Consider the following 17,795-nt stretch of genomic DNA (forward strand, 5'->3'; position numbering starts at 1 on the left):
TTCACTATAATTATTCACATACACATAAAATATAATATTAAATAATATAATATAATAAACTATAATATAATCAAATAAATATTATAATATAATAAAGTAATATAATAATAAGTGGAAAAAATATGAAAATATATATAATGCAGTGTAACATTAAATTGTATAATATTTTATAATAAAATACAGTAATAATAAAACAACATAATAAAACAGAAAACAATATAATAATTACAATAGAATATAAAATAAACTTCATCCTTCATACTATGATATATAATATAATTAACAATTAAACAATAAAAAAAGCAGCTGCTGCAGCCCTCTTGCACAGCGCCCCTCTCTCTCTCCCGTGCGCCTGCGTGCTGACACACACACACACACACACACACACACACACACACACACACACACACACACACACACACATAGAGCAACCGAGCGTCCGCTGCCCGGCCCGGCAGGAGGAGACACGGACACACCGGGGCTGGAGTGAACTTCACGGGAGCGGTAACGGGAGCGGTGACGTGATATGATGCTGCACGGGATCACGGAAACGTGAGGAGGAGGAGGAGGAGGACTGTCGAGGCTCAGCCGAGGAGGATGCAGCAGTAACGGGCTGATCGGTACCGGGAGCACCGGAACACATCCGTGCGTCCGTCGGACCGATCCGATCTGATGTAAACCCGCAGCGATGCACGGGTAGGCAGGGAGGAGGCGCGAGCACCGGAGCGACCGACGGTACATAACGGAGGAGGCAGCGCGAGGCGGCGGCGGAGGAGGAGGAGGAGGAGGGAGGATGAATTCAGGAGATGGAGGAGGAGAAGCGGGCCCGGACGGCCTGGCGACGGCAGGTAGGGTGTGTGCGTGTGCGTGAGTGTGCCTGCGCACGCGCGTGTGTGTGTAGTGGGAGCTGCTGTCGCCATGATGCTTCCACATCCGCCCATTGACTCAGAGTGTGTGTGTGTGTGTGTGTGTGTGTCAGCATCCCTGTGTCCATCAGTGTGTGTGTGTGTGTGTCAGCATCCCTGTGTCCATCAGTGTGTGTGTGTGCGTGTGGTTGTGCGTGCATGCAAGAGTGTGTATTGGGGGTGGAGGGTCCTACCAAGGAGGATTGTGGGAAGGCCTGCTTGGTTATTAGTGTGTGTGTGTGTGTGTGTGTGTGTGTGTGTGTGTGTGTGTGTGTGTGTGTGTGTGGTAATAGGGTTATAGGTGATACATAAACTGTATTATTAGCGGTATTAATACACCATGATCACAGAGAAATACTGCCTTCTGATTGGACAACGGGCGTCAATTAAAATCCTATCACAAGTGGGAAACTGGCATAACTGAAGTGTAAAGTAACCGTAGCAACTGCACGGATGCTGAAACTAACCAGGTTTCTTGAGCTGACTGAGAAAAAAGTTAAATATTTAATTCAAAGATAAAACAAACATTTTGCTCGTCAAACTAAATCAATGAGAAACCCATAAAGAAGCATCTGGAGGGCTTTTACTGTGAAGGAAATGGACAGACTTTTACTGTGAAGGATTCTGAGAGATTTTAGTGTGAAGGTGTTGTTTTTTTGTGAATCAAGATGAGTATCTTTACAGTGAAGCAGCAGGCTGGTGTTAACTGTGAAGCAGCTGGAGGACCTTGACATTGAAGCTTTAGGTCCGCTTTTACTGTGAAGCAGCTGGAGGACCTTTACAGTGAAGCTGCAGGCTGGTGTTTACTGTGAAGCAGCTGGAGGACCTTCACATTGAAGCTTTAGGTCCGCTTTTACTGTGAAGCAGCTGGAGGACCTTTACAGTGAAGCTGCAGGCTGGTGTTTACTGTGAAGCAGCTGGAGGACCTTCACATTGAAGCTTTAGGTCCGCTTTTACTGTGAAGCAGCTGGAGGACCTTTACAGTGAAGCTTTAGGTTGGTGTTTACTGTGAAGCCGCTGGAGGACCATTAGCCTAAAGCACCAGGATGGTGTTTACTGTGAAGCAGCTGGAGGACCTTTACAGTGAAGCAGCAGGATGGTGTTTACTGTGAAGCAGCTGGAGGACCTTTACAGTGAAGCAGCAGGATGGCGTTTACTGTGAAGCAGCTGGAGGACCTTTACAGTGAAGCAGCAGGATGGCGTTTACTGTGAAGCAGCTGGAGGACCTTTACAGTGAAGCAGCAGGATGGCGTTTACTGTGAAGCAGCTGGAGGACCTTTACAGTGAAGCAGCAGGATGGTGTTTACTGTGAAGCAGCTGGAGGACCTTTACAGTGAAGCAGCAGGATGGTGTTTACTGTGAAGCAGCTGGAGGACCTTTACAGTGAAGCAGCAGGATGGTGTTTACTGTGAAGCAGCTGGAGGACCTTTACAGTGAAGCAGCAGGATGGTGTTTACTGTGAAGCAGCTGGAGGACCTTTACAGTGAAGCAGCAGGATGGCGTTTACTGTGAAGCAGCTGGCTTTATTCTATTTTTTTCTTTTGTCTATCTCATATGTTCTAGATATTTTTATTCGTCATACGATGCCAGACACAAGAACAAGTGATCTCACTCTCAGATCTCACTCTCTAAGAGGGTGACATATCTGTATTAGTTTGTGTTGCGTAATCGTTGTGATGAGTCCTGACAGACTGACAGCAAGTTTCTCTGGAGGCTTTTCATCTGCAGCTATTTCAGTCTTTTCACTGACTCAGTGTGTGTCTGTGTGTGTGTTTGTGTGTGTGTGTGTCTGTGTGTGTGTGTCTGTGTGTGTGTGTGTGTGTGTGTGTGTGTGTGTGTGTGTCTGTGTGTGTGTGTCTGTGTGTGTGTGTGTGTGTGTTTGTGTGTGTGTGTGTTTGTGTGTGTGTGTTTGTGTGTGTGTCTGTGTGTGTGGCAGCTTGGAAATCTCTTTCTGCATTTCCAAGCTGGTAACCCGGATTGACAGCTGGTCCGGGATCAGTCAGGCTGAAATTGATCAAGGATCAATCACATTTCTGATTCCTTGAGTCACAGTTATGGTTCACAAACTCGTTAGTGGAAATTACAAATAGTATAAACTGGAGGCTTTACAGAAGGTTGTGTTTTACTGTGAAGCAGCTGGAAGACTTTTACTTTGTAACAGAAGGTTGTGTTTTACTGTGAAGCAGCTGGAAGACTTTTACTTTGTAACAGAAGGTTGTGTTTTACTGTGAAGCAGCTGGAAGACTTTTACTTTGTAACAGAAGGTTGTGTTTTACTGTGAAGCAGCTGGAAGACTTTTACTTTGTAACAGAAGGTTGTGTTTTACTGTGAAGCAGCTGGAAGACTTTTACTTTGTAACAGAAGGTTGGGTTCTACTGTGAAGCAGCTGGAAGACTTTTACTTTGTAACATAAGGTTGGGTTCTACTGTGAAGCAGCTGGAAGACTTTTACTTTGTAACAGAAGGTTAGGTTCTACTGTGAAGCAGCTGGAAGACTTTTACTTTGTAACATAAGGTTGGGTTCTACTGTGAAGCAGCTGGAAGACTTTTACTTTGTAACAGAAGGTTAGGTTCTACTGTGAAGCAGCTGGAAGACTTTTACTTTGTAACAGAAGGTTGGGTTCTACTGTGAAGCAGCAGGAAGACTTTTACTTTGTAACAGAAGGTTGGGTTTTACTGTGAAGCAGCTGGAAGACTTTTACTTTGTAACAGAAGGTTGGGTTCTACTGTGAAGCAGCTGGAATACGTTCGCTTTGTAACAGAAGGTTAGGTTCTACTGTGAAGCAGCTGGAAGACTTTTACTTTGTAACAGACGGTTGGGTTCTACTGTGAAGCAGCTGGAAGACTTTTACTTTGTAACAGAAGGTTGGGTTTTACTGTGAAGCAGCTGGAAGACTTTTACTTTGTAACAGAAGGTTAGGTTCTACTGTGAATCAGCTGGAAGACTTTTACTTTGTAACAGAATGTTGGGTTTTACTGTGAAGCAGCTGGAAGACTTTTACTTTGTAACAGAAGGTTAGGTTTTACTGTGAAGCAGCTGGAAGACTTTTACTTTGTAACATAAGGTTGGGTTTTACTGTGAAGCAGCTGGAATACTTTTACTTTGTAACAGAAGGTTGGGTTCTACAGTGAAGCAGCTGGAATATGTTTGCTTTGTAACAGAAGGTTAGGTTCTACTGTGAAGCAGCTGGAAGACTTTTACTTTGTAACAGAAGGTTGGGTTCTACAGTGAAGCAGCTGGAATATGTTCGCTTTGTAACAGAAGGTTAGGTTCTACTGTAAAGCAGCTGGAAGACTTTTACTTTGTAACAGAAGGTTGGGTTCTACAGTGAAGCAGCTGGAATATGTTTGCTTTGTAACAGAAGGTTAGGTTTTACTGTGAAGCAGCTGGAATATGTTCGCTTTGTAACAGAAGGTTAGGTTCTACTGTGAAGCAGCTGGAAGACTTTTACTTTGTAACATAAGGTTGGGTTTTACTGTGAAGCAGCTGGAAGACTTTTACTTTGTAACAGAAGGTTGGGTTCTACAGTGAAGCAGCTGGCATATGTTTGCTTTGTAACAGAAGGTTGGGTTCTACTGTGAATCAGCTGGAAGACTTTTACTTTGTAACATAAGGTTGGGTTTTACTGTGAAGCAGCTGGAAGACTTTTACTTTGTAACAGAAGGTTAGGTTTTACTGTGAAGCAGCAGGAAGACTTTTACTTTGTAACAGAAGGTTGGGTTCTACTGTGAAGCAGCTGGAAGACTTTTACTTTGTAACAGAAGGTTGGGTTTTACTGTGAAGCAGCTGGAACACTTTTACTTTGTAACAGAAGGTTGGGTTTTACTGTGAAGCAGCAGGAAGACTTTTACTTTGTAACAGAAGGTTGGGTTCTACTGTGAAGCAGCTGGAATATGTTTACTTTGTAACAGAAGGTTGGGTTCTACTGTGAAGCAGCTGGAATACGTTTGCTTTGTAACAGAAGGTTAGGTTTTACTGTGAAGCAGCTGGAAGACTTTTACTTTGTAACAGAAGGTTAGGTTTTACTGTGAAGCAGCAGGAAGACTTTTACTTTGTAACAGAAGGTTAGGTTCTACTGTGAAGCAGCTGGAAGACTTTTACTTTGTAACAGAAGGTTGGGTTCTACTGTGAAGCAACTGGAATACGTTCGCTTTGTAACAGAAGGTTGGGTTCTACTGTGAAGCAGCTGGAAGACTTTTACTTTGTAACATAAGGTTGGGTTCTACTGTGAAGCAACTGGAATACGTTCGCTTTGTAAGAGAAGGTTGGGTTTTACTGTGAAGCAGCTGGAATACTTTTACTTTGTAACAGAAGGTTGGGTTTTACTGTGAAGCAGCTGGAATATGTTCGCTTTGTAAGAGAAGGTTGGGTTTTACTGTGAAGCAGCTGGAATACTTTTACTTTGTAACAGAAGGTTGGGTTTTACTGTGAAGCAGCTGGAATACTTTTACTTTGTAACAGAAGGTTGGGTTTTACTGTGAAGCAGCTGGAAGACTTTTACTTTGTAACAGAAGGTTGGGTTTTACTGTGAAGCAGCAGGAAGACTTTTACTTTGTAACAGAAGGTTGGGTTTTACTGTGAAGCAGCAGGAAGACTTTTACTTTGTAACAGAAGGTTGGGTTTTACTGTGAAGCAGCAGGAAGACTTTTACTTTGTAACAGAAGGTTGGGTTCTACTGTGAAGCAGCTGGAATATGTTTACTTTGTAACAGAAGGTTGGGTTCTACTGTGAAGCAGCTGGAATACGTTTGCTTTGTAACAGAAGGTTAGGTTTTACTGTGAAGCAGCTGGAAGACTTTTACTTTGTAACAGAAGGTTAGGTTCTACTGTGAAGCAGCTGGAATACGTTTACTTTGTAACAGAAGGTTAGGTTCTACTGTGAAGCAGCTGGAAGACTTTAATTTTGTAACAGAAGGTTAGGTTTTACTGTGAAGCAGCAGGAAGACTTTTACTTTGTAACAGAAGGTTAGGTTCTACTGTGAAGCAGCTGGAAGTCTTTTACTTTGTAACATAAGGTTGGGTTCTACTGTGAAGCAGCTGGAATACGTTCGCTTTGTAACAGAAGGTTAGGTTCTACTGTGAAGCAGCTGGAAGACTTTTACTTTGTAACAGAAGGTTGGGTTTTACTGTGAAGCAGCTGGAATATGTTCGCTTTGTAAGAGAAGGTTGGGTTTTACTGTGAAGCAGCTGGAATACTTTTACTTTGTAACAGAAGGTTGGGTTTTACTGTGAAGCAGCTGGAAGACTTTTACTTTGTAACAGAAGGTTGGGTTTTACTGTGAAGCAGCAGGAAGACTTTTACTTTGTAACAGAAGGTTAGGTTTTACTGTGAAGCAGCTGGAAGACTTTTATTTTGTAACAGAAGGTTAGGTTCTACTGTGAAGCAGCAGGAAGACTTTTACTTTGTAACAGAAGGTTAGGTTCTACTGTGAAGCAGCTGGAAGACTTTAATTTTGTAACATAAGGTTAGGTTTTACTGTGAAGCAGCAGGAAGACTTTTACTTTGTAACAGAAGGTTAGGTTCTACTGTGAAGCAGCTGGAAGACTTTAATTTTGTAACATAAGGTTAGGTTTTACTGTGAAGCAGCAGGAAGACTTTTACTTTGTAACAGAAGGTTAGGTTCTACTGTGAAGCAGCTGGAAGACTTTTACTTTGTAACAGACGGTTGGGTTTTACTGTGAAGCAGCTGGAATATGTTCGCTTTGTAAGAGAAGGTTGGGTTTTACTGTGAAGCAGCTGGAAGACTTTTACTTTGTAACAGAAGGTTGGGTTTTACTGTGAAAGAGCTGGAATACATTTACTTTGTAACAGAAGGTTAGGTTCTACTGTGAAGCAGCTGGAAGACTTTAATTTTGTAACATAAGGTTAGGTTCTACTGTGAAGCAGCTGGAAGTCTTTTACTTTGTAACATAAGGTTGGGTTCTACTGTGAAGCAGCTGGAATACGTTCGCTTTGTAACAGAAGGTTAGGTTCTACTGTGAAGCAGCTGGAAGACTTTTACTTTGTAACAGACGGTTGGGTTTTACTGTGAAGCAGCTGGAATATGTTCGCTTTGTAAGAGAAGGTTGGGTTCTACTGTGAAGCAGCTGGAAGACTTTAATTTTGTAACATAAGGTTAGGTTCTACTGTGAAGCAGCTGGAATACGTTCGCTTTGTAACAGAAGGTTGGGTTTTACTGTGAAGCAGCTGGAATATGTTCGCTTTGTAACAGAAGGTTGGGTTCTACTGTGAAGCAGCTGGAAGTCTTTTACTTTGTAACATAAGGTTGGGTTCTACTGTGAAGCAGCTGGAATACGTTCGCTTTGTAACAGAAGGTTAGGTTCTACTGTGAAGCAGCTGGAAGTCTTTTACTTTGTAACAGACGGTTGGGTTTTACTGTGAAGCAGCTGGAATATGTTCGCTTTGTAAGAGAAGGTTGGGTTTTACTGTGAAGCAGCTGGAAGACTTTTACTTTGTAACAGAAGGTTGGGTTTTACTGTGAAAGAGCTGGAGGACTTTTACTTTTAAATAGCGGGTAGGATTTTACTAATATTTTAATGACTAGGCTACTAAGTAGACACTGGAGGGCTTTTATTGTGAAGCAACTGTAGGACAACTGTAGGAATCTTTTAGTGTGAAAGATCCAAACATCTAAATTACCTTTTCATTGATCAGTAAAATGATATAAATGCAGTTAAATATGTTTAAATAACCCTCCATAGAGTTTTTAACCTCATTTCGACGCCTTGTTCTTATTATTGTCCCATTTCCTGTTTGGGGTTTCTGGAGTTTTTCTGTTCCTGTTTCAGGAAGGTTTTGAATTTTACTCCAGAACCTCTTGACCTGTTTGTAGATTTCTTTACAGCTGGATTTTAAATGGGAATAAATCTGCATCCTCTGATAATCCACCAGTGGCCTTAAGACAACCGGTTGAGAAGAACCAGTCAGCCTGGGTTTGAGGAGAGGACTCAAGGACACGTGTGAAGGAGGGAGGACACTGCTAGGAGGTTGTTTAGGTTGAACCACTGAGCTTCTTTCTGTGTTTAGCTCTCTGATGGTTATTGCTGCTCGTCGAGCCGCTACTGTGACATGTTTAATGCCCTGTGTGTGTGTGTGTGTGTGTGTGTGTGTGTGTGTGTGTGTGTGTGTGTTGGATTAGCTTCTTCCCGCTGATGATCTGACGCACATGGGAGGCCTGTCTGCTACACACACACACACACACACACACACACACACACACACACACACACTGAGCTGCAGAGCTTTCTAATTGAAACGTCGATCAGCTGGTTTTGGAGGAAGTAGTTTGATGTTCTTTGACGTGAAAGAAGTGAAACATTGAACACATTGATGACGCAACACGATGATTATGGGTTATTGATGGAGTATAACCTCGTGTTCTCCCTCTCAAGGTTCTGGTAAAGCAGAGTGCGTCCGAGCAGTCGACGTCCTCACGGTGCTCCGGGAGAAGGTGGCCTTCGTGTCGGGTAAGACGCACACAGACACACCTGGACCCGGCTCGTCCCAGGTAGACCCGGTTTAACCGTCTGTGTTCTTCCAGGTGGGCGGGACAAGCGTGGCGGACCAACACTGACCTTCCCTGCAAGGACCAATCACGATCGAATAAAACAGGAAGATCTCAGTCGATTGGTCACCTACCTGGCAACCGTACCCAGGTAACGCCCCCCTGTCTGTCCACCCGATAGCCACCTGTCTGTCTGTCTATCTGTCTGTCCACCAGATGGCCTCTCCACCTGTCTGTCTGTCTGTCTGTCCACCCGATGGGCTCTCCACCTGTCTGTCTGTCTGTCTGTCTGTCCACCCGATGGGCTCTCCACCTGTCTGTCTGTCTGTCTGTCTGTCCACCTGATGGCCTCTCCACCGGTCTATCTGTCTGTCTGTCTGTCTGTCTACCTGATGGCCTCTCCACCGGTCTATCTGTCTGTCTGTCTGTCTGTCTGTCTGTCGGTCTGTCCACCCAATGGCCTCTCCACCTGTCTGTCTGTCTGTCTGTCTGTCTGTCGGTCTGCCTGTCCACCCGATGGCCTCTCCACCGGTCTGTCTGTCTGTCTGTCCACCCGATGGCCTCTCCACCGGTCTGTCTGTCTGTCTGTCTGTCTGTCTGTCTGTCTGTCTGTCTGTCTGTCCACCTGATGGCCTCTCCACCGGTCTGTCTGTCTGTCTGTCCACCCGATGGCCTCTCCACCGGTCTGTCTGTCTGTCTGTCTGTCTGTCTGTCCACCCGATGGCCTCTCCACCTGTCTCACCCTCAACCCCCTTGTCTGTCTGTCCACCCGATGGCCTCTCCACCGGTCTGTCTGTCCACCTGATGGCCTCTCCACCTGTCTCACCCTCAACCCCCTTGTCTGTCTGCCCACCTGATGGCCTCTCCACCTGTCTCTCTCTCAACCCCCTGCCTGTCTGTCTGTCTGCCTGTCAGTGAGGACGTGCGTGCTCGGGGCTTCACGGTGGTGGTGGACATGCGTGGCAGTAAGTGGGACAGCGTGAAGCCGGTTCTCCGGACGCTGCAGGAGTCCTTCTCCTCCAACATCCACACAGCGCTGCTCATCAAACCAGACACCTTCTGGCAGAAGCACAAGACCAACCTGGGCAGCGCCAAGCTCAGCTTCGAGGTACTACTGCACTCCTATCGCTGACAACTATAGTACTACAATCAGAAATACTGCTGCTAACTAAACTACTGCTGCTGCTGCTGCTAACTAAAGTACTGCTGCTGCTAACTAAAATACTGCTGCTGCTAACTAAAGTACTGCTGCTGCTGCTAACTAAACTACTGCTGCTGCTAACTAAACTACTGCTGCTGCTGCTAACTAAACTACTGCTGCTGCTGCTAACTAAAATACTGCTGCTGCTAACTAAACTACTGCTGCTGCTGCTAACTAAAGTACTGCTGCTGCTAACTAAACTACTGCTGCTGCTGCTAACTAAAGTACTGCTGCTGCTAACTAAACTACTACTGCTGCTGCTAACTAAAGTACTGCTGCTGCTAACTAAAGTACTGCTGCTGCTGCTAACTAAAGTACTGCTGCTGCTAACTAAAGTACTGCTGCTGCTGCTAACTAAAGTACTGCTGCTGCTAACTAAAGTACTGCTGCTGCTGCTAACTAAAGTAGTGCTGCTGCTAACTAAACTACTGCTGCTGCTGCTGCTGCTAACTAAAGTACTGCTGCTGCTAACTAAAGTACTGCTGCTGCTGCTAACTAAAGTACTGCTGCTGCTAACTAAAGTACTGCTGCTGCTGCTAACTAAAATACTGCTGCTGCTAACTAAAGTACTGCTGCTGCTGCTAACTAAAGTACTGCTGCTGCTAACTAAACTACTGCTGCTGCTGCTAACTAAACTACTGCTGCTGCTGCTAACTAAAGTACTGCTGCTGCTAACTAAAGTACTGCTGCTGCTAACTAAAGTACTGCTGCTGCTGCTAACTAAAGTACTGCTGCTGCTAACTAAACTACTGCTGCTGCTGCTAACTAAAATACTGCTGCTGCTGCTAACTAAAATACTGCTGCTGCTGCTAACTAAAGTACTGCTGCTGCTGCTAACTAAAGTACTGCTGCTGCTAACTAAACTACTGCTGCTGCTGCTAACTAAAGTACTGCTGCTAACTAAAGTACTGCTGCTGCTGCTAACTAAAGTACTGCTGCTAACTAAAATACTGCTGCTGCTAACCACAGTACTGCTGCTGCTAACTAAACACACCTGTCTTCAGACCAGCCTGGTGTCGGTGGAGGGCCTATCCCGGCTCGTTGACCCCTCCCAGCTGACCTCTGACCTTGGTGGCTCGTTGGAGTACGACCACGTGGAGTGGACCGAGCTGCGTCTGGGTCTGGAGGAATTCACAGGGGCCGCCACGCAACTGCTGGCCCAGCTGGAGCAGCTGGAGGCCGGACTGAACCGCATACCGGAGCCACAGGATATCGATGAGGCCCGCAAGTGAGTTATTGATTAGTGTTATAATTGTAAGTATTTATTAAAGAAGCAACAGATCGAATCAGCATTAAAGAAAAAAAGGGACCAATTACAACTTAACTGAACAGCACCTGAACGCATCATCATGTAACTGAAGGGAACCTCCTGGTTCTCCGTTAGCGGTGCTACTAACGTTACTAGCTCTCCTCCTGTTGGTCTAAACACTGATTGGTTGTTTGCAAAGTCACATGATCAGAGACTAGAGAAACATCACAATGTCATGATCACATGTTCTACTGATCACGTGATCTACTGGTCACATGTTCTACTGATCACATGTTCTATTGATGACATGATCTACTGATGACATGATCTACTGATGACATGTTCTACTGGTCACATATTCTACTGATCACATGCTCTACTGATCACATGACCACATGGTCTACTGATTACATGTTCTACTGATCACATTATCACATGTTCTACTGAACACATGTTCTACTGATCACATTTTCTACTGATCAAATGATCTACTGATCACATGATCTACTGATCAAATGCTCTACTGATCACATGATCACATGTTCTACTGATCACATGTTCTACTGATCACGTGATCTACTGGTCAAATGATCACATGCTATACTGATCACATGATCACATGTTCTACCGATCACATGATCTACTGGTCAAATGATCACATGCTCTACTGATCACATGACCACATGTTCTACTGATCACATGCTCTACTGATCACACATCCTACTGATCACATGTTGTACTGATCACATGTTCTACTGATCACATGTTCTACTGATGACATGTTCTCCTGATCACATGATCTACTGGTCAAATGATCACATACTCTACTAATCACATGTTCTACTGATGACATGTTCTCCTGATCACATGTTCTACTGATGACATGATCTACTGATCACCTGATCACATGTTCTACCGATCACATGATCTACTGGTCAAATGATCACATGCTCTACTGATCACATGACCACATGCTCTACTGATCACACATTCTACTGATCACATGTTCTACTGATCACATGTTCTACTGATCACATGTTCTACTGATGACATGTTCTCCTGATCACATGTTCTACTGATGACATGATCACATGCTCTACTGATCACATGTTCTACTGATCAAATGATCACATGCTCTACTGATCACATGATCACATGTTCTACTGATCACATGATCTACTGGTCAAATGATCACATGTTCTACTGATGACATGTTCTCCTGATCACATGTTCTACTGATGACATGTTCTCCTGATCACATGTTCTACTGATGACATGCTCTACTGATCACATGTTTTACTGATCACATGTTCCTCTGGATACTGGAGGAGAACACTATTTGCTCTACGATGGTTGACATTAAACTTTAATAACTATAGACCATTGTTTGTGTTCCTCTCCAGACTTCTGGAGGAACACGGTCGTCTCCGTAACACCATGGCAACGGCCCCTGTCGACTCCCTGGAGCGAGAGGGGAGGAGCTTGCTCCAGCGCATGCGCCTGGGCCCCTCTCAAGGCGACGCCCCTACCGAAGGTGGCGGTAGTCACGGCAGCTGGCTGTCGGGCGGGGCGGACTTCCAGAGCGTCGCGCCGAAGGTCTCGTCTCTGCTGGACCGGCTGCAGGCGGCCCGCGGTCACCTGCTGCAGAGCTGGAGCGACAGGAAGCTGCACCTGGACCAGGCGCTGCAGCTGCACCTGTTTGAGCAGGACGCCACCAAGGTGGGTTCACTGATCCTGGTCCACCTGTTGTCAGTCAGGGACCGTCCAGAGACCGGACGCCCCTAAACATGAATAATTAACAGCAGTACTCCTCTAACTGAAGTAATACTACTCCAGAGACCGGACACCCCTAAACATGAATAATTAACTGAAGTAATACTAAAAATAATAATCCCGAGGCATTCATTGCAATATCAGGCGACTTCAACCAAACCACACTGGACTCGACTCTGCCCGCTTTTCATCAGTTTGTCAACTGCCCCACAAGACAGAACAATAGACCTCCTCTATGCCAATATAAAGGATGCATATACAGCCACACCATTACCACCACTGGGGAAGTCAGATCACAACCTGGTCTCCCTACAACCACTGTACATTCCACGTGTCCGGAGAGAACCAATCACAACCCGCACCGTTAAAAAGCCCTCCACCGAGGCAGATGAAGCCCTGAGAGACTGCTCGGGCACAACAGACTGGAATGTCTTCCAACAATCATTTGGTGAGGATGTTGATGGGCTTGCACACTGTTACTCCGACTACTTAAACTTCTGTGAGGATATTGTTGTTCCCATCAAAACTGTGCGTTGCTTTCCTAACAACAAGCCATGGATAACCAGCGACGTCAAGGCCCTCCTCAATAGGAAAAAGAGGGCGTTCAAGGAAGGGGACAAAGCTGAGGCACGTACAGGGGGAACTGAAGGAGGCAAGGGAGGGATACAGGAAGAAAGTAGAGCGGAAGCTGCAACAGAACAGTGTGCGAGAAGTATGGGAGGGGATGAAGACGATGACTGGCATGAAGAAGAGCGGCCGCAGTGTGGAGGGAGGCCTGGACAGGGCCAACCAGTTAAACCAGTTCTACAGCAGAGTTGACTGTCCTACGGCTATGTAAGCCCACCCCTCTCCAGGAGCTGCCTCCGTAGTGCATGGCCATCTTGCACCTCCCCCTCCCATACACCCCCCCATCAAAGGCGTCACCGACCCCTATCTCCAGCCATCAGCCACCGACTGCAGACACTTCGGGGAACAAAGTGTCACCTCACCCCCCACCCCCTCCCTCCCTTCCCACCCGCCCCTAACCCTGAGAATCATGTTCTTCGATTTCTCCTTTTAACACCATCCAACCCCTCAGACTGGGAGACAAGCTCCTGCAGATGGGCGTGGGCGATCACCTCGTATCATGGATTACCGACTACCTGACAGGGCGGCCACAGTTTGTCAGACTGAAGGACTTCCTGTCTGACACTGTGGTCTGCAGCACCGGAGCACCACAGGGAACTGTGCTCTCCCCTGCTCTGTCCACCCTGTACACTTCTGACTTCTGTTACAATACAGAGTCTTGACACATGCAGAAGTTTTCGGACGACACAGCAATTGTGGGGAGTATCAGGGATGGCCAGGAGGGGGAGTACGAGAGTCTGGTGGAGGACTTTGTTCAATGCTGTAAACACAACCACTTACAACTCAACACTGCTAACAGCAGTACTCCTCTAACTGAAGTAATACTACTCTAACAGCAGTACTCCTCTAACTGAAGTAATACTACTCTAACAGCAGTACTCCTCTAACTGAAGTAATACTACTCTAACAGCAGTACTCCTCTAACTGAAGTAATACTACTCTAACAGCAGTACTCCTCTAACTGAAGTAATACTACTCTAACAGCAGTACTCCTCTAACTGAAGTAATACTACTCTAACAGCAGTACTCCTCTAACTGAAGTAATACTACTCTAACAGCAGTACTCCTCTAACAGAAGTAATACTACTCTAACAGCAGTACTCCTCTAACTGAAGTAATACTACTCTAACAGCAGTACTCCTCTAACTGAAGTAATACTACTCTAACAGCAGTACTCCTCTAACTGAAGTAATACTACTCTAACAGCAGTACTCCTCTAACTGAAGTAATACTACTCTAACAGCAGTACTCCTCTAACTGAAGTAATACTACTCTAACAGCAGTACTCCTCTAACTGAAGTAATACTACTCTAACAGCAGTACTCCTCTAACTGAAGTAATACTACTCTAACAGCAGTACTCCTCTAACTGAAGTAATACTACTCTAACACCAGTACTCCTCTAACTGAAGTAATACTACTCTAACACCAGTACTCCTCTAACTGAAGTAATACTACTCTAACACCAGTACTCCTCTAACTGAAGTAATACTACTCTAACAGCAGTACTCCTCTAACTGAAGTAATACTACTCTAACAGCAGTACTCCTCTAACTGAAGTAATACTACTCTAACAGCAGTACTCCTCTAACTGAAGTAATACTACTCTAACACCAGTACTCCTCTAACAGAAGTAATACTACTCTAACAGCAGTACTCCTCTAACTGAAGTAATACTACTCTAACACCAGTACTCCTCTAACTGAAGTAATACTACTCTAACACCAGTACTCCTCTAACTGAAGTAATACTACTCTAACAGCAGTACTCCTCTAACTGAAGTAATACTACTCTAACACCAGTACTCCTCTAACTGAAGTAATACTACTCTAACAGCAGTACTCCTCTAACTGAAGTAATACTACTCTAACAGCAGTACTCCTCTAACAGAAGTAATACTACTCTAACAGCAGTACTCCTCTAACTGAAGTAATACTACTCTAACACCAGTACTCCTCTAACAGAAGTAATACTACTCTAACAGCAGTACTCCTCTAACTGAAGTAATACTACTCTAACACCAGTACTCCTCTAACTGAAGTAATACTACTCTAACACCAGTACTCCTCTAACTGAAGTAATACTACTCTAACAGCAGTACTCCTCTAACTGAAGTAATACTACTCTAACACCAGTACTCCTCTAACTGAAGTAATACTACTCTAACAGCAGTACTCCTCTAACTGAAGTAATACTACTCTAACAGCAGTACTCCTCTAACAGAAGTAATACTACTCTAACAGCAGTACTCCTCTAACTGAAGTAATACTACTGTAGTACTCCTCTAACTGAAGTAATACTACTGTAGTACTCCTCTAACTGAAGTAATACTACTGTAGTACTCCTCTAACTGCAGTACTCTCCGTCTCTCCCAGATGTCCCAGTGGATCGCTCACAGTAAAGACTTGTTCCTTCAGACCCTGGTGGACGTGGGCCAGAACAACCAGCACGGCCTGGACCTGCAGACCCAGCACCAGCACTTCACTGCCAACTGCATGGTGGGCCTGTTTGTGTGTGTGTCTGTGTGTTCGTTTGTGTGTGTTTGTGTGTTATTTCATGTGTTGGTGTTTGTTGATTTGTTTGTGTGTGTGTGTTTGTTGATTTGTTGGAGTGTTTGTTTGTGTGTTAGTTCATTTGTTGGTGTTTGTTGATTTGTTTGATTGTTTATTTGTGTGTGTGTGTTTGTGTGTTCATTTGTTGGTGTTTGTTGATTTGTTTGAGTGTTTCTTTGTGTGTCTGTTGATTTGTTTGAGTGTTTGTTTGTTTGTGTGTTAGTTCATTTGTTTGTGTTTGTTGATTTGTTTGAATGTTTGTTTGTTTGTGTGTATGTTTGTGTGTTAGTTCATTTGTTGGTGTTTGTTTTGTTTGTGTGTGTTTGTTGGTGTCTGTTGATTTGTTTGAGTGTTTCTTTGTGTGTTTGTTGATTTGTTTGAGTGTTTATTTTTTTTTGTGTATGTTTGTGTGTTAGTTCATTTGTTGGTGTTTGTTGATTTGTCTGAGTGTTTATTTGTTTGTTTGTTTGTGTGTATGTTTGTGTGTTAGTTCATTTGTTGGTGTTTGTTTTGTTTGTGTTTGTTTGTTGGTGTTTGTTGATTTGTTTGAGTGTTTCTTTGTGTGTTTGTTGATTTGTTTGAGTGTTTATTTGTTTGTGTGTATGTTTGTGTGTTAGTTCATTTGTTGGTGTCTGTTGATTTGTTTGAGTGTTTCTTTGTTTGTTTGTTAGTGTGTTAGTTCATTTGTTGATTTGTTTGAGTGTTTGTTTGTGTGTTTGTTTGAGTGTTTGTTTGAGTGTTTGTTTGTTTGTTTGTGTTTGTTGATTTGTTTGAATGTTTGTTTGTTTGTGTGTTTGTTTGTGTGTTTGTTTGTGTGTGTGTTTGTGTGTTATTTCATGTGTTGGTGTTTGTTGATTTGTTTGTGTGTGTGTGTTTGTTGATTTGTTGGAGTGTTTGTTTGTGTGTTAGTTCATTTGTTGGTGTTTGTTGATTTGTTTGAGTGTTTATTTGTTTGTGTGTTTGTGTGTATGTTTGTGTGTTAGTTCATTTGTTGGTGTTTGTTTTGTTTGTGTGTGTTTGTGTTGGTGTTTGTTGATTTGTTTGAGTGTTAGTTAATTTGTTGGTGTTTGTTGATTTGCTTATGTGTGTGTTTGTTGGTTGTTGATTTGTTGGAGTGTTTGTGTGTGTTTGTGTGTTAGTTAATTTTTTGGTGTTTGGTGATTTGTTTGTGTGTTAGTTAATTTGTTGGTGTTGATTTGTTTGAGTGTTTGTTTGTGTGTTTGTTGATTTTTGTTAGTGTTTGTTTGTTGGTGTTTGTTTTTTGTTTTTTTTAGTGTTTGTTTGTGTGTTTGTTGATTTGTTTGTATTTGTTTGTTTGTGTGTTAGTTAATTTGTTGTGTGTTGATTTGTTTGAGTGTTTGTTTGTGTGTTTGTTGATTTGTTTTTTTGTGTTTTTTTGTTGGTGTTTGTTGGTGTTTGTTTGTTGGTGTTTGTTGATTTGTTTGAATGTTAGTTTGTGTGTTAGTTAATTTGTTGGTGTTTGTGTCTTTTGTTTGTGTGTTTGTTTATTAGTTGGTGTTTGTTTGAGTGTTTGTGTGTTTGTTTTTGTGTTTGCTCATTTGTTGGTGTGTGTTGATTTGTTTATGTTTTTGTTTGTTTACAGAACGGCAGCGTGAACGTGGACAGTGTGGTCACCGTGGCATCCCGGCTGGCGGAGGCCGGTCACTACGGCGCCGAGCGGATCGCCGCGGTGTCGTCACGGTTACAGGATGACTGGAAGACCCTGACGACAGCGCTGGAGGAGCGCGGCAACACGCTCGCCATGGCAACCGGCTTCCACCAGGGGGCGGAGCAGGTGAATACACACCTGTCTCATGCCTGTATCACTGCCAATGTATCTGTTTACATGTGTCCACCTGTCTCACCTCCAACCTTTATACCTGTCGGTCACCCCACCACCTACCTGACTGTCTCTACTCACCTGTCTACCGGACTGCTTACCTGTGAATGTCTACCTGTCTGCCTCTCTACCTGTCTTCCTCTCT

The 17,795-nt window shown here is 44.0% G+C and overlaps 1 protein-coding gene across 1 annotated transcript in view; it reads left to right on the top strand.

The window, feature by feature from the left end:
• The first annotated feature begins 793 nt into the window (after positions 1–793).
• LOC117741527 (kalirin-like) overlaps positions 794–17,795 on the top strand; it is a 58,400-nt gene continuing 41,398 nt past the window's right edge. The window contains exons 1-8 of the mRNA XM_034548617.1: positions 794–848; positions 8,297–8,371; positions 8,446–8,560; positions 9,325–9,517; positions 10,615–10,838; positions 12,263–12,578; positions 15,634–15,756; positions 17,414–17,605. Coding sequence (XP_034404508.1) covers positions 794–848; positions 8,297–8,371; positions 8,446–8,560; positions 9,325–9,517; positions 10,615–10,838; positions 12,263–12,578; positions 15,634–15,756; positions 17,414–17,605 — 1,293 coding nt within the window. The remainder of the gene's footprint in view (positions 849–8,296; positions 8,372–8,445; positions 8,561–9,324; positions 9,518–10,614; positions 10,839–12,262; positions 12,579–15,633; positions 15,757–17,413; positions 17,606–17,795) is intronic.

Source organism: Cyclopterus lumpus, chromosome 2 (assembly GCF_009769545.1).
Source record: "Cyclopterus lumpus isolate fCycLum1 chromosome 2, fCycLum1.pri, whole genome shotgun sequence".
Lineage (NCBI taxonomy): Eukaryota > Metazoa > Chordata > Actinopteri > Perciformes > Cyclopteridae > Cyclopterus > Cyclopterus lumpus.